The 23201-nt window shown below is 33.5% G+C and overlaps 1 protein-coding gene across 5 annotated transcripts in view; it reads right to left on the minus strand.

Annotated features, from left to right (window-relative positions):
- The window catches only part of ADGRL3 (adhesion G protein-coupled receptor L3), a 938528-nt gene that overhangs the window by 377577 nt on the left and 537750 nt on the right, over window positions 1-23201 (minus strand). For all 5 annotated transcript variants that reach the window (XM_065913896.1, XM_065913892.1, XM_065913894.1 and 2 more), the window contains one exon: window positions 15146-15255. In XM_065913896.1, the coding sequence (XP_065769968.1) occupies window positions 15146-15255 (110 nt within the window). The remainder of the gene's footprint in view (window positions 1-15145; window positions 15256-23201) is intronic.

Raw genomic sequence — 23201 nt, forward strand, 5'->3', positions numbered from 1 at the left:
AGGTTAAGTATAAAGAGGATGCAGATTAGGGAATATGTGCTAAAAGAATGCACAGAATTGAGGGTAGATGAGAAAATTTGCTTGATGTGTCTTAGTACCACTTTGGGGTCAAAGAGAATAACTGCATAAAATAGCACTGGTTCAAGAGCTAAATCATAGCACAGATTGCTCTGTAACTAGTTCTAAGAAGGACTCAAAACCCTGAGGTGATCTGAAATTAAAAAAAAAAAAAAAGAATGAAGACAAAAAGTCTTGTCTGTGAATATATACTGACAGTCTAGAGCAATAGAGATAGCAATAACTCTAGGATACCCAGGGCTTCCTGGGATAAATTAACAGCATAACAATTCTAAGCCCAAGTACACCATAGCACTGATTGCCAAAAAACTTTAGAAATGGGTGAAATGTCACAACCATCTTAATTTTAATAGCTATGATATACTCAGTATTTAATATATATAGTGGGAATTTAATTTGATATGGCTGTCACTGTATAAACCTTTTTTATGTATATTTCATTTTAATTTTCACAGACACTATGTGAGTTGATTATGATCCCTACTTTCTATGTGAAAAGACTCATTCACAGAGCAATAAAGTCATTTCACTAGAAAACAGCTATTAATTAGCAAAATCAGAACATAAATTCTAAGGTTCTCACTCTTAAGCAGTCTCATGCTTGAGAGAACTGGTAAGGGAATGGAAAATGTGACAGAACCTGCCATGTGCTTAAATAATAATTAGAAATATGTCATTGCCATGAAGAACACTTGGAAAGAGTCACTTCTTTTGTCTCTATGCCACTTATTATTCTATCCTGCATTGGTTTCTATTCCAATTGAAGTATAAAAGCAAGTAGCACAAAGAAGACAAAATATACTATTAAAACACAATAATAAAAATAAAGGAATACTGAGTTCCTTTCCCGTTCCAATTCAATGTTAATATGATTACTCTAATGATGACAGAATTTTGAGAAGATTATGGTTTCTTGGAAGTTAGAAAACAATCATATTTATAATACTGGGGGCATCTAGACATTGTGTAAAATTCTGAAGATAATTAGGTTTTTACTGGGCTTCCCTGGTGGCTCAGCTGGTAAAGAATCTGCCTGCAAGGCAGGAGGTCAGGTTTTGATCCCTGGGTCAGGAAGATCCCCTGGAGAAGGAAATGGAAACCCACTTCAGTATTCCTGCCTGGAGAATCCCATGGACAGAGACTGGCAGGCTACAGTTCATGGGGTCACAGAGTCAGACTGAGCAACTAAGGAATTAAATTAATACATGCAGAGTAGACTTGGAAGTCCATAAATAATGGATTTAATTCAAGTATTACAAGTCAGTTACTGTGAAAATTTCTTCTTTAAGTACAAGAAAATTTAAATGGAAACTCACTGCATTTATTTACCCTATCTGATTAGCTCATATATTTACCATAAACCACTTATTCACCCATTCAATAATTTTGCTGCCTAATATAAGTAGTAGATATACGTAATACATTAAAATTGATTTTTCAAACCATTAAGTTGACTTTGGTTTGCTTTAGGCTTGCTATAGTCATAGAATTAAAATGATTTCTGTCTAAAACAACATGTTATGCATCTCATATCCAGCCAGTCCATGGCAGAGACAGTTTTTATGTTTACCTTTTAAAAATATCATTAGAGAAATACACAATAATCTTTATTCAGAAAATAAAACTGTCTTCACTAGTTTATGTCATAAGTAAAAAATGTTATTTTTCCCAAATATGTTAATCATTTCAGAAAAAAAATTGTAACAGGTTATACTTAGTATTCTAGTGGTGCTATAACAAATTACCACAAACTTGGTGGTTTTAAACAACATACATTGTCAGACGTTCGAAATCGGTCTTAAGGGCTAAAATTAAGAGGTCAGCAGAACAAGTTCGAAATTGGTCTTAAAGGCTAAAATTAAGAGGTCAGCAGAACTGTGTTCATTCTGGATGCTCTAGCGGAATGTCTAAGTCCCTGTTCTTTCCAGCGTCTTACAGGACACCTGATTCCTTGGTCAGCAGTCCCTGCCTCCATCTTCAGCGTGCATCCCTCCAATCTCTGCTGCTGTTGTCATATCTCTTCATTTGAATATTACTTATTACTTTCCTTTTTAAATTTTATTTTTAATTGGAGGATAATTGTTTACAATGTCCTGTTGGTTTCTGCCATAGAGCAAAGTGAATCAGCCATAAGTATATATATGTCCCTCTCCTCTTAAACCTTCCCCCTACACCCCACCCCATCTCACCCCTCTCGTTTGTCACAGAGCACTAGGCTGAACTCCCTGGGTTATATACCAACTTCCCACTAGAATTATTTTTCATATAGTAATGTACATGTTTCGGTGCTGCTCACTCAGTTTGTCTCACCCTCACCTTCCCTCACTATGTCCACAAGTTTCTTTTCTATGTCTGTGTCTCTATTACTGCCTGCAAATAAGTTTATCAGGACCATTTATTTCTAGATTCTATATATACGTGTTAATATATGATATTTGTTTTTTCTCTTTATGGCTTATTTCACTCTGCATAACAGGCTCTAGGTTCATCCCCCTCACCAGAACTGAGTCAAATTCACTCCTTTTACGGCTGGGTAATATTGCATTGCATATATGTACCACAACTTCTTTATCCATTCATCTGTTAATGTCTTGCCTCCTTTTTATAAGGGCATTTATGATTAGATTGGGTCTCCATGGGTAATCCAGGATAATGTCCCCATCTCAAGATCTTCAAAGTCTGTAATCAAATCTGCAAAGTCTCTTTGCCACTTATAAACACCTAATCATAGGATTAAGATATGGATTTCTTTAAGGGATCATATTGAGTCTACCATATAAGTATTTAATTGTGTAAAATAATTTGGCTTTTATAGCAGGGCTTTTAAAAAGTTTTAAGCAATTTAATAAAATTTACAACATTCACAGGATCTATGATCTCCTATCATTTGAGAAAATCCTCAGAAATAAAACAAAACATTAAACTTTATATACATTTTCCCCTTTACTAATTACACATTTTATTGAGGTACCATTATGTGAAAATTTTAATATTTGGATTAAGTACTTTCTACACAATTGATTATTTTTTTTCTGGTTTCATAAGATTAATGATTATAATACAATAATACCCTTTCATAGTATTTCAGTTGATTTTACAAGAATTTAGAAAAAATTTATCTGAAAAATAAACTCTGAAGATCTCACACATCATATTTGCTATAAGATGCTCCTAGTAGCAAATACTTTGGAAAGAAAACCTTCACTTTCACATGTTTTCACTTTCACATGTTTTCATTTGTCCCCTATGCTGTGTATTTTAAAAACAAAATGCTATAATCCATGTCTCTTTAAACGTCATGTTTATGTTATTCAATTTGAGGGTCTTATAAAATTTTATTTGAATTAAGTTCAAGTGCATTAGTTATATAATCTTACTGTTTCAAATAAAGTAAATAAGCATGGGTAAGTTAACCTCTGAAACTGTAAGTCTATAATAACATTTTGCTTCCTAAATCAAATACTTTCCTAACTTTCCAAATCCAATTAATTTTTAATCCTTGTAATTCATCTTGTTTACTGATAATTAGCATCATGTTTACATTTACATATTATCAAATGGCTGTAAATATATAAAAATTCTATCTAGATATTGATGCCATTTGATGTTTGGTTTATTTGATGTAAAGTTACCTTTATGTTACTGCAGAATAATGTCACTTTAATTTCATTCTGCAATCATATTTTGACTATCAACAAATCCTAGAAACTTGAAAGAAATTGCTGCTTCATTATTAATGGTATTCAGTTCAGTTGCTCAGTCATGTCTGACTCTTACAAAACAAATCCATAAGTATTCTGAGACAGATGGAATACCTTTGTAACCACTAACTACTAAGAAACAGAGCATCTCTAGTACTACATTAGTGCTCCTTCCAATCACTCCCCCAGCCAGAAGCAAAAGACACGAGTGCTATCAACATTAGCAGATAATGCAAAGCTCATTCCTAAAATTATGGCAGCCATCTGAACTCCCACTAATAGAATATCCCAATTTCTTTAATGATATTAATAGTATTAAGTGCTGGTTGGTATCTCTCCAAGTCACTTTTTCTTCATCTTAACTGGACTGAAGTCACATTGACTTTGTATTAGGTATTGGGACAAACAACTTTTTCCAACCTCAGGCTTTTTTGGAACTAATGATCTCTCTCCTTTGAAAACTCTCTCCTGGGTTCTTTGCCTGACTGCCTCTTTCTCATTCTTCAGTTTGCAAACATCCTCTCCTGAGAGCATTCTTTTATCACACCTATATAAACTGGCCCTTTTGTTGTTTTCTATCGTACAACTGTGCTTATTTTCTTCTTTCATTTTTTTTATCACTGATGATTATATTTATGAGTTCATGTGTTTATTATTTGCCTTACCCTAGACCACTAGATCCTTAAGACCAAAATCCACTTTTCCCCAGCATTTAACACAGTGACTGACCTATATAATAGGTACTGATTTAAAAAAAAGTACTGATAAACTTCTATTGGTAGAATTATTGTTGGTGCAAAAAATTAATACAATATACTTTGAAAATAAACAGTAACTATTTAGAGTGCTTTTACTCCTATTAACATTGATTGGATACAAAATCTAGAACAAAAGTTACAAGCTTGCCAAACTCCTCTGTATATGAAATCCTTAAGCCAAGAATACTAGAGTGGGCTGCCATTTTACTCCTACAGGGGATAATCCCTACCCAGGGATCCACCTGCTTCTCCTGCACCTTTGGCAGGCTGATTCTTTACCACCAGGCAAAGCCCATACCCTACAGACCACCTGGGGAGCCCTTAATGAACTAGATACAATACAAAAAGTAATGGAAATTACAAGAAGTAGCAAAGAACAGACCCTGTTTAAACGGTGCAGCACATACTCAGCTCTGGTCTGCAGTTGCCCAAGGGAAAAACAGGTCAAATGTTTCTCCAGACTTAATGTTAAAACTCACTTGTTGATATCTAAGAGGCCTAAAGAAATCCCCTGCAGGCTGTATTTGGCACACGGCAAGCTCCAGGATTTGGTGATGGACAGAGAAGTCTGGCATGCTGCAGCCCATAGAGTCACAAAGAGTCAGACATGACTGAGGGACTAATTGCACAGTCTACTGAGGAGCTTGCTTCTTTTTAATTACACGTAGGCTCTTCTGAATTTCATACAGTCCTGATGTCCCAGGGTTTCCTTGGTGGCTCAGATGGTAAAGAATCCGCCCGCAATACAGAAGACCCAGGTCTGATCTCTGGGTTGGGACGATCCCCTGGAGGAGGGCATGGCAAACCACTCCAGTATTCTTGCCTGGAGAACCCCAAGGACAGAGGAGCCTGGTGGGCTCTAGTCCATGGGGTCACAAGAGTTGGACACAAGTTAGTGACTAAACCATCACCACCACCACCAGTATTCTTGCCTGGAGAATCCCACGGGCAGAGGACCCTGTCAGGCTATAGACCATGGGGTCGCCAAGACTCGGAAATGACTGAGCAACTAACACTGATGTCCCAGCAGAGATCTTTACAGGACTTAGATTACACAGACTATTTTTGGAACTGATTTATCCAAACATGGAGTCCTTGCTGTCCACTAATACTCTTTAGATCACTGGATCTTGTTTTTTCACACTTGAGTTTTACCTTTTTCTCTTTTGATTCTGGAACTATTACTCTGTTATTTCCCAATCCCCTCTCCCCCCAAAAGACTGTTTTTCAACTTAGTCAAAATTGTTTTTTTGCAGATTGCAAACAAGTATTTCTAATTAATATATTAATTACATTAAAATAATTTTCTATCTTTGTGTTCCTCACTGTGATGAGTATCAGGACTCAAAAGAATCCCAGCATAGAGGGACATCAGGATTTCTACCCTGCCAATCGATGGCTCCATTTCCTGTCACTTTTGTATTTTGTTTTTATAGAAACATCAAACTGTTTTTGTTTTATATTCACCATAACAGTTTCTTATCTGTCATTGCCCCATCAGCCAAAACTGATTGCCCTTCTCACTAAAGTCTGCTCATTCTTTAAGGCTCAGCTCAAGGGTCATTTCTTTCAGAAAACCTTCCCTAAAGATGTCCCACCCATTACAAACATCAAGGCTATAAGACGGGCATGTCTCCTCAATGCACCAGTGAATATGAAGTGCTCAACTGCTATGCTGAACAAGTAGCAGTGTAACTTTGGGAACCTTGAGTCTCATTTGGCTAAATTCCTCAACGACAGAATTTTTATCTTAGCTTTCTACCAACTATTTAGCACAGTGTCTGGTCTGCAATATAAACTGATTGAGGAAAGGACAATAAAAGAGGGAGATCTCGAAAGCAACAGATATCATCTAGTTGAAACTAATTTCCATAAACATGTGAAGCAGCTAGATAAAAGTATGAGAGAATTTAGGATGAGAACTTCTAAGAAAGTATATAGTCCACTCGTCCTTCCTGTTTTTCAAACATATAATAGCAATTTTTATGAATATTTCATATTTATTATATACAATAAAAGTTTTAATTAACTGCTAAATAATCTGACTGACTTACAAAAGCTTTATAAATTGTATGTTAGGTGCAAGATACTGTCAAGTATAGAGAAAATATTTAAGAAAGAAACTAGTGGGGAGAAAAAGGAGAAAGGAAAGGGAGAATTTTGATGTTCTTTTAAGTATCATTCTAAAAACAGAGAATTTAGATAACTGACATTCCTCTTATAGAAGGAAAATACTTGCTATATTATAAGAAGGTATAAAAAAATAATATGGAAAACAAATTGGTTGCTAGTTGCATTCTTGAGGCACTTCCCAAGTGGCACTAGCGGTAAAGAACGTGCCTGTCAATGCAGGAGGCATAGAGACGCCAGTTCGATTCCTGGTTGGGAAGATCCCCTGGAGAAGGAAGTGACAACCCACTCCAGTATTCATGCCTGGAGAATCCCATGGACCGAGGAGCCTGGCAGGCTATAGTCCATAGGATCGCAAAGAGTCGGACATGACCAAAGCGACTTAGCACTGCACAACAGAGCATTCTTGAGGAATATAGTAACAAACATCAAATAACTTGGAGAAACTAAAATTAATATATTCTGTTTTTTTTTAACCATAGATCTTTCCTTTGAGTTAACACGGTCTGTCTTGTAGACAAGAGTTTCTTTTGTTTATCATTCTAGTAATGAGCATAATACTTTTAGAGGATAAATTTTGATCACATTTATTCTTTCAATCATTCAATACACATTTATTGAATATCTTCTATGTATCAAACTGGAAAATGTACTGAGGCATTGGAAATCAAATTATATCTTGATATTATTTGATATCTAAAAACTTAAATCTATAGGTTGATTTCAGTACAATGAGCTTTAAAATATATGATGATTTATTTACATAATAAATATCAGTAGGAAACCAATGTGTTCACACTTTAAAATATACACTCAGTGCACATTTAAAAATATATACTCAGTTAAACAGTATTTGTAAAATATATTTGTGTGTGTATTAGTAACTCAGTCATGCCCGACTCTTGTGACCCCATGGACTGCAGCCCACCAGGCTCATGGGATTTTCTAGGCAAGGACACTGGAGTGGTTTGTCATTTCCCTCTCCAGAGCATCTGCCCAACCCAGGGATTGAACCTGGATCTCCTGCACTGCAGGCATATTCTTTACTGACAGAGCTATCAGTGAAGCCCTAAAATATATTGTTATTTATAAATATTGAAAGGCTTTGTTCATTTTAAATGTTGAAAGTATGGCATTTTTTTTTAGTAAAAAAAAAAGTAGATTATCTAATTAATTATAAGTATTAATTTCTGATAATGCCCTTTTTGCAAGTCTTTCTATAAAGATAATCTTATACATAATTCCAGATGGCTAAAGTGAATGGTGGAAAGGTCTGTAAGTGCTATAAAATAAGACTGGTTTAACCAAACATTTGTTTCTAGTACCTCTCCAATTATGTGCTTCCCACATCTCCCAAGAAAATCTACCAGAGGAGAAGATTACTAGAATAAGTAAAATGTGCTTTGTATTTTTAAAAATAAGAAACAACTGAATAGAAAAGCTAGACTGTGAGTGAAGACAAGCACTTTTTGAGTGTAATGTGCGTGAAATTGTATGCCTTGAAAGAAAGACAAATTGTCAGCAGGATATAAAGCAAAGATTTTTTTGCTCAGAAATACTCTGTGTAGGTGGTTAGTTGTTTTATTGTTTTCTTTCTAACTCAAGTCATCCCCGGAAATTGGCTAAATGAAGGAAGCTCTACTTAAAGATGCTTACAAATTTTATCCCAAATCAGACTAGAAGTCATGGGGTGGGGTGAGAAGAAGATGAGAGAGCAAATGTGTGGCACTGGTAAAGGCTGAGGTTTAACCTCTTGAATATTTGGGTCATCTCTTGGAGAGAAAATATCACAAAGGAGGAAAATCAAGTTGCAGAAGGAAAGGCAAAAGCTATAAAAGTCACAGTGGAACTAAGGTGGGACAGCAACAGAAAAAATATTAATTCAGCTTACCCCAAAACAGGGTACCTATAAACCCAAATAAGATAATACAAATAGTAGGAAGAAAAGATTAAATATAACTTTTACAATTTGAAAAAAAATTGAGTACAAGGCATCCAAAAAACTCAGTAGCCTCACTATATTGTTAACAATTACTCATTTTCATTATTTTATTTCCTACTGTCATCTTTTCAAATGAAGTCATAACATTTGATTGATTCAGGTAAAGGTCCTTTTAAATCTTTGTTCAATTTATCTACCTATTGATTGACTCCTAAAACTCCGTGCAAAAATTATTGCAAGCTTATCTTAAGATACTTTCAACTTTCCTTCTCCTATGTGATACAACAGTCTTTGTTGTATTTTTCTATATTACCTCTAATATGCTTATATATCATTAATATTGATATGTTTTTATACATAATTTTATTTTCCCTGTATTTCTATATTTCCTTCTTTTCTATATTTTGCCAAGAAAAAGTATCACCTGAAAAATCAATATTACCATGGAAAAATACAGAGCGTGTATAAAATAAAATATCAATATTTTCCCACACATCAATATTAAGATCAAATTATTCATAAATATAAAATATATCACCATATACACTTTAATTTATCATTTTAAATTCAAAATTAAAATGGATATTATAAAACTATATGATAAACAGAACCTAACAGCACCTCTTGACTGGTTGTTTATTCAGTGGTACAGTTAGAAAAGTTTCAAATATTAATATTGAATCTGAAACATGATGTCTGTCTTCTACTAGTACAGTGAGGTCTTTTAACAAGCATTTTAATTACGTACAAGTTTTTTTTTTTCTTCTTATAATGCAGGTAATTTAAAAAACTTTTAAAGTTACTACGTAGGTAAGAGTCTCATTCTAAATTGTGGGTAGTATTTTTAGAGTGCAAATTAGTCTTTGCCATAAAGCTTCACTAGATGTTTGGGGAAAAAAAAGTTTGTAGCAATTCAGTTGCTTTAAGAGAGGAATACAAACCTCTTAAAAGTAAGTAGCAAAAGAACTGAGAAAAAGAGCCTGAGTTCTTGAAGCTTTTTCTTCATCACGTGCCATTACTGTACTGATGAAAGTTGAATATTGAACACCACTGAATAACTTGTGAAAATATAAAGTGGAAAATCTATGTGTGGAGGTAGAGTTGGATTCTTAAGAACAAATATTCCAAAGATACTCAACTCTTGGCTCTGCCATTTTCGAGTTATTCTACATTTTATAAGAAACACTCTACTTATCCTACTGAGTTTGTTTCTTTAGTAAAGTTGTGACACACATTTTTAACAGGGAGGAGATTGTGACAATTAAATAAAAGAGAGTATGTAAACATAAAGGGCTTCCCTGAGAGCTCAGTTGGTAAGGATTCCACCTGCAACGCAGGAGATCCCAGTTTGATTCCTGGGTCGGGAAGATTTGCTGGAAAAGGGATAGGCCCACTCCAATGTTCTTGGGCTTCCCCTGTGGCTCAGCTGGTAAAGAATCTGCCTGCAACGTGGGAGACCTGGGTTTGATCGCTGGGTTGGGGAGATCCCCTGGAGAAGGGAAAGGCTACCCATTCTAGTATTCTGGCCTGGAGAATTCCACAGACTGTGTAGTCCATGGGGTCACCTGCGAAGAGTCTTATCACCAATGCAGTAAATGACATGTAGTAAATGTTAATAAATGTCAGCTCTTTTAATAAGTGAATATTTTCACTTTTGGGAAAACAATAACAACAACAAACAGTGCTTTTTCATTCTGGAGAAAAGTAAAGGAGCTCATCATCACCTAAGTCAGGACTTGTAATAGTCTCCCACTGACTTACCCTTTCTAGGACCATTCTAAGCGGAATATATTCTAAGACCCTCAGTGGATCCCTAAAACTGCAAATGGCACCAAACCCCAAATATACTGTCTTTCTTCCTATACATATCTATGATAGCATTTAATTTATAAATTAGTCAAAGTAAAAAAAAAAAATCCATATTTCCAGCATCACTCCTCATGCACTCTGGGGCCATTTACTAAGTAAAATATTGGTGACTTGAACACAAGTACTATGATGGCGTGATAACTATCATCACGAGACAGCTGAGGTGATAACCCAATGACTCCTGAGATACTAACAAGTGGGTAATGAATACAGTAAATATACTAGACAAGAGGATGATTCATGTCTGTGGAGGACAGCAGATTTCATCCAGCTACCTAGAATGGCATATTATTTAGCACTTACAAATTGCTTGTTTCTAGAGTTTTCCATTTAATAATTTTAGACTGAGGCTGACCATGGGTAACTGAAACCATGAAAAGTGAAACCACAGATTAAATGGGGTGATTGTTCTATAGATGAGGGAATGTTGGTAAGGTGAGATTCAGAAAATTTTAACAGTTTACCTAAGCTGAAGTATCCAGGTTTTTGTAAAGTAACAGGATCCTGCGACCTGGTCATTTTTCTACTAAACTATCCTACCTTTCAAACAAGTCACTCTATTTTATTTTATGGTTTTCAATTTCTTTTGGATTATTTTCTTTTAAATTCAAGTTAAATTTACTAAATGAATTTCTAGTATTTATTATACTTTTAACTGAAACAGACTGAAGATAGTTTAAACAATCATACTGTATCATATAAATTAAAGCATGTATAACCTGGAAAAGTGCATGCACCTGTGTTTATAATTCTTATTTAATGAGATAATCAGATAAGTATTCTAATATAGTATAGACATACTTCTTTTTTGTTTTTATATGCTGTAACTCTTATATTGCTTATCATGCTTGTGATTTTACATTTTTATGTGATTCTTTTTTTAAAAAATTTTTTTTATTAGTTGGAGGCTAATTACTTCACAACATTTCAGTGGGTTTTGTCATACACTGACATGAATAAGCCATAGAGTTACACGTATTCCCCATCCCAATCCCCCCTCCCACCTCCCTCTCCACCTGACTCCTCTGGGTCTTCCCAGTGCATCAGGCCCGAGCACTTGTCTCATGCATCCCACCTGGGCTGGTGATCTGTTTCACCATAGATAATATACACGCTGTTCTTGTGAAACATCCCACCCTCGCGTTCTCCCACAGAGTCCAAAAGTCTGTTCTGTACATCTGTGTCTCTTTTTCTTTTTTGCATATAGGGTTATCGTTACCATCTTTCTAAATTCCATATATATGTGTTAGTATACTGTAATGGTCTTTATCTTTCTGGCTTACTTCACTCTGTATAATGGGCTCCAGTTTCATCCATCTCATTAGAACTAATTCAAATGTATTCTTTTTAACAGCTGAGTAATATTCCATGGTGTATATGTACCACAGCTTCCTTATCCATTCATCTGCTGATGGGCATCTAGGTTGCTTCCATGTCCTGGCTATTATAAACAGTGCTGCGATGAACATTGGGGTGCATGTGTCTCTTTCAGATCTGGATTCCTCAGTGTGTATGCCCAGAAGTGGGATTGCTGGGTCATATGGCAGTTCTATTTCCAGTTTTTTAAGAAATCTCCATGCTGTTTTCCATAGTGGCTGTACTAGTTTACATTCCCACCAACAGTGTAAGAGGGTTCCCTTTTCTCCACACCCTCTCCAGCATTTATTGCTTGTAGATTTTTGGATAGCAGCCATCCTGACTGGTGCGTAATGGTACCTCATTGTGGTTTTGATTTGCATTTCTCTAATAATGAGTGATGTTGAGCATCTATTCATGTGTTTGTTAGCCATCTGTACAGACAACACTGAAATACAAAGGATCATAAGAGACTACTACCAGCAGCTCTATGCCAATTAAATGGACAACTTGAATGAAATGGACAAATTCTTAGAAAAGTATAACTTTCCAAAACTGAACCAGGAAGAAATAGAAGATCTTAACAGAACCATCACAAGCAAGGAAATCGAAACTGTAATCAAAAATCTTCCAGCAAACAAAAGCCCAGGACCAGATAGCTTCACAGCTGAATTCGACCAAAAATTTAGAGAAGAGCTAACACCTATCTTACTCAAACACTTCCAGAAAATTGCAGATGAAGGTAAACTTCCAAACTCATTCTATGAGGCCACCATCACCCTAATTCCAAAACCAGACAAAGATGCCACAAAAAAAGAAAACTACAGGCCAATATCACTGATGAGCATAGATGCACAAATCCTTAACAAAATTCTAGCAAACAGAATCCAACAACATATTAAAAAAGTCATACACCATGACCAAGTGGGTTTTATCCCAGGAATGCAAGGATTCTTTAATATCTGCAAGTCAATCAATGTAATACACCACATTAACAAATTGAAAGATAAAAACCATATGATTATCTCAATAGATGCAGGAAAAGCCTTTGACAAAATTCAACACTCATTTATGATTAAAACTCTCCAGAAAGCAGGAATAGAAGGAACATACCTCAACATAATAAAAGCTATATATGACAAACCCACAGCAAACATTATCCTCAATGGTGAAAAATTGAAAGCATTTCCTCTGAAATCAGGAACAAGACAAGGGTGCCCACTCTCACCACTACTATTCAACATAGTGTTGGAAGTTTTGGCCACAGCAATCAGAGCAGAAAAAGAAGTAAAAGGAATCCAGATAGGAAAAGAAGAAGTGAAACTCTCGCTGTTTGCAGATGACATGATCCTCTACATAGAAAATCCTAAAGACTCTTCCAGAAAATTACTAGAGCTAATCAATGAATATAGTAAAGTTGCAGGATATAAAATTAACACACAGAAATCCCTTGCATTCCTATATACTAACAATGAAAAAACAGAAAGAGAAATTAAGGAAACAATACCATTCACCATTGCAACAAATAGACATACTTCTAAAGTAATCAGTACATTTTTAGGATTATCAGAAACCTGTAAATACAGGATATTCTGGAATCAAATTGCCCAACTCTAAAAATTTGTAAGAGAGAGAGGAACTCTGTGGTAAATCACAATCCTTTTTTACAAATGTGTGGGAGCAAGTTCTCATTTATATCAAAATGATTTAAGAAAATGATTTTTCAGAATGAGTTTGGCATAGGATTTTGAAGTAGTTATCCTCAAAGAAATTTGGAAAAGACATAAAATCGGAGAAACAGCTGTGAAATTCTTTAATTTTTTAAAATTGTGTAAAAAAACCAATATACAAAAAGCCTTCTTCAGTTTTCATGTTTCAAAAATATGAATGTAAGTTTCTTAAAACTTTCTTTAAAACTGAAGCACACCTTAATTCATACTTTTTAAAAATGCCTTTGGAAGTAGCTATTCTATATTTTTCACAAAGATATTATTATTATGCAATCCAAGTATAATTGTCACAGTTCTAAAATAGACTACAAATTTTAGTTCTTTAAAATATCACTGATGCACAATAAATGGTCATTTAGCTTTATCTTTTTATAGAAGGGTCAGTCCCTGGAGATAGCAATGTAAGAAGGGGAACCTCAACTGGGATTTCAATAAAACCTATACACTTGTGCTTCTTTGTAACAAAGTTAGCCTATAAAACTTCATTAGATATACTTCTAACCAATCACATCTTAAATAAGTAAACAATGGAATTTTCTCCTAACTGCTTTCACTGTTACTTTTACATTTAAATTCATTTCTTGCTGGCCAAATTTCTATTATCAGAGTACGCACACATACAGCTCATGAGCAATGTACTGCTTTTTAAATAAACAGAAATGAGGGAAGCCTAGAAATATCTCTAGGCACAGTAAACTTGCTGATCCCCAGACAGTTTGTTCTTCTGAGATGTCAAAGTATATTGGAACCCGGGATTTGTTTTTGATCCGAGGAGTTTTCTCCCTCTAGGATGAGTTGCATATTTAGTATGAGAATACAGGATTTCCTAAGTGATCTTCACTAAGGTAGTCCATGAATAGTTAACTAGTTAGATCAAAAATTTTTATCTTGAGATGGTGATTCTACCTTTGAATTAAAAAAAAAAGGAACAAAAATGCTTCATTTTTGAATGTTTGATTTTTCATTATTCCTGAAGAAAAAAAAATAATTTATTGGTATATATTTTTTCTGACATAAAAGTTGCAAAGACTCACTTCTTGGGAGTATAAAGGATACATTCTAAAGAGTGCTTTAGTTCATGTAATTCTTGTATCTTCTATCCAGTCTGTTCCCTCTGGATGAATATTTTTAATTCTCAATATGTTGGCAGCACAGGAAGCTTAGATTTAATTGCTTCTATCAAATTGAAAATGCATCAATTTCTATGCTACTATATATACAAGCATATTATTCACTTTGCCTTCTGTTTGTTGGAACTAGAGGGATATAGTACTGACATATCATTCGTTCATCCTTTTTCCTAAATATTTTATATTCTTGCATTAAGAAAAGAGTTTTAGAATAAGTATTGATTGATATATAAAAAAATATAGTCAAAATTAAATGCTGCAAGATCATGCAGGCAACATCGAATTAGTCCAAGTATGAGGATAATGTATGACCTTGAAAAATTAAAATTATCCAGTTTTTAATATAATTTATGTGATTATTTTTATGTTTTATAGAGAATATGTTGTCAATGCATGCAAAATAATGCTTAATATCTTTCCTTTTTTAAAAGAAGTACAAGAATATACATACTGTAAGGAACACATTCATACTGCACTTCAAGGTATTTATAGGTTCCCGGACAGGGGTCTGGAAAAACATCAGGGCCTGCCACCACTGCACATTGGGTTCTGTTATTGCACCTAAAGTCAAAAGAGAAGAAAAATAATAAGTGTCTATATAGTTAAGTAATTATTAACATAAATACAAATTTTATCTTATAAATAGTTTCTAATTACATAGATTTAAGCAAGGTTTTGGGTAATTCAGCGTTTTAGGCTTACTAAGGAAATGTGGTATTTCCTTACTATGTAATATAGTAACTAAGTAATATAGTAATTCTTTACTAAGGAAATAAAGTATACTACAGTTTACTTTAAAAAGCTAGACATTAAAAAATTCATTCAGTTTATTCCTAGTAACTAATTGAATATTAGATTGAGCACAGCATGATATTGAGTTAGAAGTTAAAATACAGCTTAAGCAACATTAACTGGCCCAAAGGATATTGTCAATGTGAAGATAGGACTATTTGGTAGGAAAATACTCTCATTATATAAATAAATAATGATAATTAAGAAAATAGAACCACAGAACTTTATAGGCACTAGTAAAATAAATTCACTGATTATCATATCACTTTTATAGGCCTTGAACATATGTTTTTGAAACACTTTTAGCTACACCTAAAAAATAAACTCAGTAAAAAGTTACTATTTAAATATCAAAATATATCTAAGAATTTAATTTATATAAACTTGTGTAATAATACATAATCCCATAAATAAGACTATTTTTAAGTATGCACTCATATTCCTCATGATCAGTCAAATAATGACATTAATATTGCAGATTACTATTCACAAAAATGTCAGCATCTTATCATTTAAAATAACTTAAAATGACCAAAGAGAAAGATCAGACATTACTAATGAAATAGAAAAACAAACTAGGTATCTTTTGTGGCTTTGGGCTAAATAGATCTGGGTTACGTAGATTTACTCATGGGTAAATATACATATAATGAAAATGATTTTTGCTCTGAAAAAGACATTCAATTTCAGAGTAGCCTCTTTACAGCAAATTTTACTCAAAAACTTTTTAGACTCAATAATTTATCAATAAGTAGACATATCTATGAAAGAAATAAAAATATGGCTTCTCCTACCCAAAAGAGTATTGATAAGGATACAGTATGAGACATTCTCGCTGTTCTTTGCTTCATGTTCTCATCTTACTCGTCTCAGAAATATATCTCAAACTAGATTTTCTCTCTCTCTCTTTCTTTCTTTCTTCCTTTCTTTTCTTTTTTTTTTCCTTTTTATTATTTTCTTAATGATATGTTTCATTTCCTGGTATGACATATACCTCTGAATCCTTGCTAGGATACTAGCTGGATAAGGAGCATTTAGGGCAGAACTCACTTGGATTTATAGTGAAAATGGTTTGAGTTTACTTGAGGCTACCATTTGTCAGGTGTAATGAGGATTTTATATATTACCTAAATTAAAATGGATTCATTAGTGAATGTCTTTAAAAAAATTTTGTATTGTCAAAGAAAGAGTAATAACGTAATAAAATAAAAAAAATTCCATACTCATCAGGCAGTTTAGAATAACAGCTAATTCTGATGGTCAACATACTATAGAATTCTCTTGCATAGATTTAGGTCTAAGAATGATTATCACACAATTGTATAAGAACATTAACATAAATGTGGCTGTCACCAACATATACAGAAAATAGTGGTTCAAATATTTTAGTGTATTAACATTTTTTTTTAAACAGCATTACTTTCCTATTACATACAAAAACCCTTTGAGAAAGCTGTCTTAAGTTAAAAGACATGACTTTTTTTTTTTTTTTGCAATAAAGAAATACAATTTTAACATCACACCTTGAAAAAATAAACTCCTAAATCTGTGTCAGGATTTTATACAATGAACAGCTATATAAACTCAGTTATATCCAGATGGTTACAGAAAAATCAGCTATTATCAGGAATGAATTCAAAGTAGAAATAATGAAAAATAAAAATATACATGACAAAAACAAGATTATATTTAACTATTCTATAAACAAAATATGATTGCTAATCTCAAGTAATTAAATTATAAGATTGAAATAAACATTATACATATATATATTTATAATGTTTTGTTTCTTGGACTATTGTTTTACTTCCTATTATCAACCTGTTTCCTAATTACTACAGCTTTATAGTAATGAAATTAATTTAGAATCTGTGCTGTTCTTATAATTTTCATATATAAGTGGGCAATTTCAAATTTATATTGTTTAAGCAATCAATGTTTGATACCAGCACACCAAATTACTAGTTATTTATGAGTAGAACATAAAGGTTGAAATTTGCAATTATGACAGTGTTTGTTTCTAAGGAACTGTCTTGAATCAAAAATAATTTCACATGGTTATAATTGTATAGATAAGATTTTAAAATATATTATGCATATTATTTATATCCACCCATCTTACTATCTAAACATATGAACTGAATATTCCTCATATCATATACTATTTAATTTACAAAAATACTAATTATTAATGTATATGCAGGAAAACTGAAGCAAGCCACATTGATTATAAACATCAGATGCTGTCATGAGTCCCAAATATCCTATTTAATGGTAACCAAAGAAGACTCAAGAAAGTCTTCTAAATAATGAGACATGTATTTGAAGATGTATATAAACCAAAACATGTTACATAAATAATATATTGCAGTTATTGTCATCATTGTTCTATAGAAAACAATGCTTTACAATATTTTCAAGATAGGTTATATTCTATTACTATTCATGTATCAAATTCTTTTCATAAATTAAGATCTTCAGAAATCAAAAGGTAGACAACCTTTAGAATATTATTTCTGTATTAGATATATTACAGAATGTTTAAAAACTATCTACATTTCAAAAGTTGCAGCTTAAAAGTCTATCCTCTTATTTCTCTTTTACAATTTCAGTCACTGTGAGTTAAAATTAAATTAATATGATATTAAAGATTATTGATCATTATATACCAGTAAGAGAACTTTTATAATTATATCAAAGTTGTCAAAACTAAATTTATTCTAAAAAACCTTTGATGATAAAAGCAAAATAATTGAATGTTCTCATGTGTTTTACATTCAGATTTTTCTTCAATTTCATTTTAATTCAGGTATAAATTAAAAAATGTACATCATGAGAAACGCTGAGCTTGAGGAAGCACAAGCTGGAATCGAGATTGCTGGGAGAAATATTAGTAAACTCAGATATGCAGATGACACCACCCTTATGGCAGAGAGTGAAGAAGAACTAGAGAGCCTCTTGATAAAAGTGAAAGAGGAGAGTGAAAAAGTTGGCTTAAAGCTCAACATTCAGAAAACTAAGATCATGGCATCTGGTCCCATCACTTCATGGAAATAGATGGGGAAACAGTGGAAACAGTGGCTGACTTTATTTTTCTGGGCTCCAAAATCACTGCAGATGGTGACTGCAGCCATGAAATTAAAAGACGCTTACACCTGGGAAGGAAAGTTATGACCAACCTAGACAACATATTAAAAAGTAGAGACAGTACTTTGTCAACAAAGGTCAGTCTATTTTCCAGTAGTCATGTATGAATGTGAGAGTTGGTCTATAAAGAAAGCTGAGCACAGAAGAATTGATGCTTTTGAACTGTGGTGTTGGAGAAGACTCTTGAGGGTCCCTTGGACTGCAAGGAGATCCAACCAGTTCATCCTAAAGGAAATCAGTCCTGGGTGTTCATTGGAAGGACTGATGCTGAAGCTGAAACTCCAATACTTTGGCCACCTGATGCGAAGAGCTGACTCATTTGAAAAGACCCTAATGCTGGGAAAGATTGAGGGCAGGAGGAGAAGGGGACGGCAGAAGATGAGATGGTTGGATGGCATCACCAACTCAATGGACATGGGTTTGGGTGGACTCTGGCAGTTGGTGATGGACAGGGAGGCCTGGCCTGCTGTGGTTCATGGGGTTGCATAAAGTTGAACACGATTGAGTGTGACTGAACTGAACTGATGATGATCTGATGAGGTAGAGTTGCTGTGAAATATGTAACTGGCCCAATTTTCATTCAGATGTGGTGTGAATCAGGCATTCCAAGGATGCTATGAATTTAAATTAGCATGGCATAATGAGACCCTCTCAATTCAAGTTGGAATGAATCAATCAGAAAGATGAATCTCTGAACATAAGTTAGAAGGAGTAATAAGACTAATATTTACTTATATATAAGACATAATAAAGGAAAAAAAGACAAAAACTGGCCATTTTAATTCAGTCCGTATACAAAGCTTCAAACTAAGCACAGTTGCTACCTATTGATAAAAGTTTATTTAAAAATACTACATAACATGTTCAATAGAATTAGTTATTAGTACTAAGTTTAAAGCAATATTAGTACTAATTTTAAGGTAATATTGCTTAAATTAGATGTCTCATGATGACTGTCAGGGAAGATATACATAATTACAGGATTATAAATTAGTCACAGAATCATTTGTTGCTAACTTATTCATTCTAATATTATTCATAGTAGTATAAGAAAAAATTAGTTAAGTATGATAATGAAAAAATCATATTGGGCAAAATTTCACCATAATGTATTGCAGAAAATAATAAAAATGAAATTGCTAGGTTTATGCACACATCATCTATTCAGTAAATTCTAATTATATAGAAAATAATCAGCCTCTTTTCTGCTAATTTTAATAAAATGATGTTTGTTTTAACTTCCATATCTAGATAAAAATTAGCATTCCATTAGCTGCCATTTATTTACAAATACTTAAAGATGAAGAATATAAAATGAATACTAAACATAACTGTATTTCAAAACATTCTTACATTCTAGATATATAAGGATCATATTGGTTTAAGCCATTGGTTCCATGGCTCTAGAATTCTACTATGGTAAAACTAAAAAATTTAAATAAAGTATTATTGCATTTAAACACTAGGACTGTGATCCTTAGGGTTCTCCATTAATAAACCCAATTACATATTTTTATTATGCTCTTAAACTATTGTGTACAAAAAATCCAATCCAACAGATGTTCAGAAACTTCTCAATTGATTCTTTAGTTATGCAAATATATAAAATTCCATTTAAAATCATTGGAATTACAAGATATGACCACGTTAAAAAAAAGTACTTTGTGTCTTTTGCTAGCAAAATTAGTCATATGAGTTTATGTTAGCATTTATCACATGACTGATGAGAAATACATACACTGAGTATACCCAAGTAATACAGTATCTAAAATATGGCACATCAATATCTGAACCATATATGATTAAGGCATTCTGTTCTAAGAGTAAAATGTTTTAGATCTATTCAAGAGATGTGGGTTCAATTCCTGGGTTGGGAAGACCCCCTGGAGTAGAAAATGGCAACCCATTCCAGTATTCTTGGCTAAAAAAAAGTCCATGGAGAGAGGAGCATGGTGGGCAACAGTCTATGGAGTTGCAAAGATTTGAACATGACAGAGTGACTAAGCACATATAATTTATGCAAAAAGCAAGGTACTTTCCTCATGCTACATTAGTGTTAAAAATCCAAAAATGGTTTAGGTAATCAGGATTTCCCTGCTGGCTCAGTGATAAAGAATCTGCCTGTCAATGTGGAAGACATGGGTTTGATCTCTGATCTGGGAAGATCCCTCAAAGAAGGAAATGGCAACCCAAACCAGTTCTTGCCTGGGAAATTTCACGGACAGAGGAGCCTGGCATGGTATAGTCCATGGAGTTGCAGAGTCAGACACAACTTAATGACTAAACAACAACAAATCAGGTTTACTTGCAATTTTTAATTCTCAGAATGGACTGTAGTGATATACAAAAAACAAACTCTTGTATGACTATCAATAGCATTTTGCTCAATGTCCATAATCAGAACAATTATCTTTTCCTTAAGACAGCACTTTCCCTATGTGTCACTGTTCATTGCTCTGAGACCTACAAACACATCATTCAGTTTGGACTTGCTTGGGAAGAACAAGGCAACTATCTTTTGGTAGAATATGACTATATGTATAATAAAGGAATCATGCAGGAATCTCAATTAGTATGATAAGTAAATTGTCAGAGAAAAATAAATCAATATTTTTAAAGATTCTCTAATTCTTATAGTTTAGCCTTACACCTAAAATTAACAAAGGAATCTGCCAACGTTCTCCACATATACCCTAAGTGACAATTTAAAAAGAGCAACATGGCAAAACCAATATAATATTGTAAAGTAAAAAGAATAAATAAATAAAACTGAATAATCAACAAAAATTTTTTAAAAAAGGAGCAACAAAAGTGATAAGGTCCTTATTTACTGTTTATATATTTGAGAACATTGATTCTAAATCATAAACTAAAAGTATTGTAATGTCTTACAGAAGACACTGTGATGATGAATATAAATCAAGTTCTATGATTCACAAGGTAATTCTTTAACCCCAAGTCATTCATATTTTGTATTTTTGTATTTTATTTCACATTCTTTACATTAGAGATGTGATATGACACAGCAAGTAAAAACATGACCAAAATGAGGAGTGAGGAGCACCACAGAGACTAAGATACTGTGTTAGTTTTCTTGTTGCTTCTGGAATGAATTACCACAAAATAGGTCTAGTGGTAGAAGTCCAAAATAGTCTTCTACAACTAAGACAAAGGTGTTGGCAGGATTGGTTCCATAGTAGCTCTGAGGAGAATCTGTTTTCTGGCTTTATTTTTCCCCCAGTTTCTAGAGGCTTGCCCTCATTCCTTGGCTTGTAGCCCCACACCACATCACCTTTTTCACCTTGATTCTGACACAGCACTACCTTCTTCCGTCTTTGACCTTCTTGCTTCGCTCTATAAGGACACTGTGATCATACTTAAGGCCCACCTCCATAATCCTGATGCCTCCACCTCAAAAGTCTTAATATTGATGCATACATAAAAATCTTTTATCCATATAAAGTAAAATTCACAGGTTATGGGAATAAGGATGTCAAGACCATTGAAGAGGTATTATGCAGCCTACCATAAGCATTTATGCAAAAAGACTCACTGAAATTGCTTCCTGCAGCAGTCACTTTATAGAAGTCTTACTCAGGAAGATGCATGTCATTATAGTAGAGCCTGTTTAGTAGAGCCAAGATGTTTAACGTTTCCATAATATACAGTTTTATTTATTAAAAGGATGCATAGGCCTATAGTTACATACATAAAGTTTCAGTACAAACAAACATTTTGATTACAGCTTGGCTAAAAGACATCATCTTATGCTTGTTATGCTTGTTTTTTTTTTTGGATCACAATGGGATTTTCAGTGGATAAAGCTTATTGCAATAGATGTGAGAAGCTGAGCTAGGTTTGCCTGACCAACAAAGGCAATTATTAAAGCATTTTACAGAAACTAGGTCATTGTTTCAATTTTTTTATTTCATAAAGTATGCTGCTGCTGCTGCTAAGTCACTTCAGTCGTGTCTGACTCTGTGCGATCCCATAGACGTCAGCCCACCAGGCTCCCCCGTCCCTGGGATTCTCCAGGCAAGATCACTGGAGTGGGTTGCCATTTCCTTCTCCAATGTGTGAAAGTAAAAAGTGAAAGTATAAAATATCACAAATAAAACTTCATAAAATGTGAAATATCAAACATTAAGAAATTATTAATAAAACCCAACTGATGTATTAATTCATCTTTCAGTGTTATTATACCTTTACATGAATAAATTAAAAAGTGACTATTTCATGTTTACAGACTTAAGTAAACAGTTTTAGTTTGACAAAATTCAATCTAATATACTAATTTTCTACTGCACTAAAAAGATACTATTTGCCTGTGCTCTAAACTATTGCTGTGGCAATTTAAAAAAGAAAAATTGTCAGATTGTCTTACTATAGTATGAACAAGTTTATGAACCTTAAGGGTTTATTACTGGGAATTTTTTTTTCAAATTGCCTTAGTAATATTAATAATATTCTGAAAATTCAGAAATATATTTGAAAATGCAGTAATCTTGCAAGGAAGTCCAATTACCAAATATTCCACACATCTCTGGGTAATATTTGATAGAACAAAT

This window comes from Muntiacus reevesi, chromosome 22 (genome assembly GCF_963930625.1).
Source record: "Muntiacus reevesi chromosome 22, mMunRee1.1, whole genome shotgun sequence".
NCBI lineage: Eukaryota > Metazoa > Chordata > Mammalia > Artiodactyla > Cervidae > Muntiacus > Muntiacus reevesi.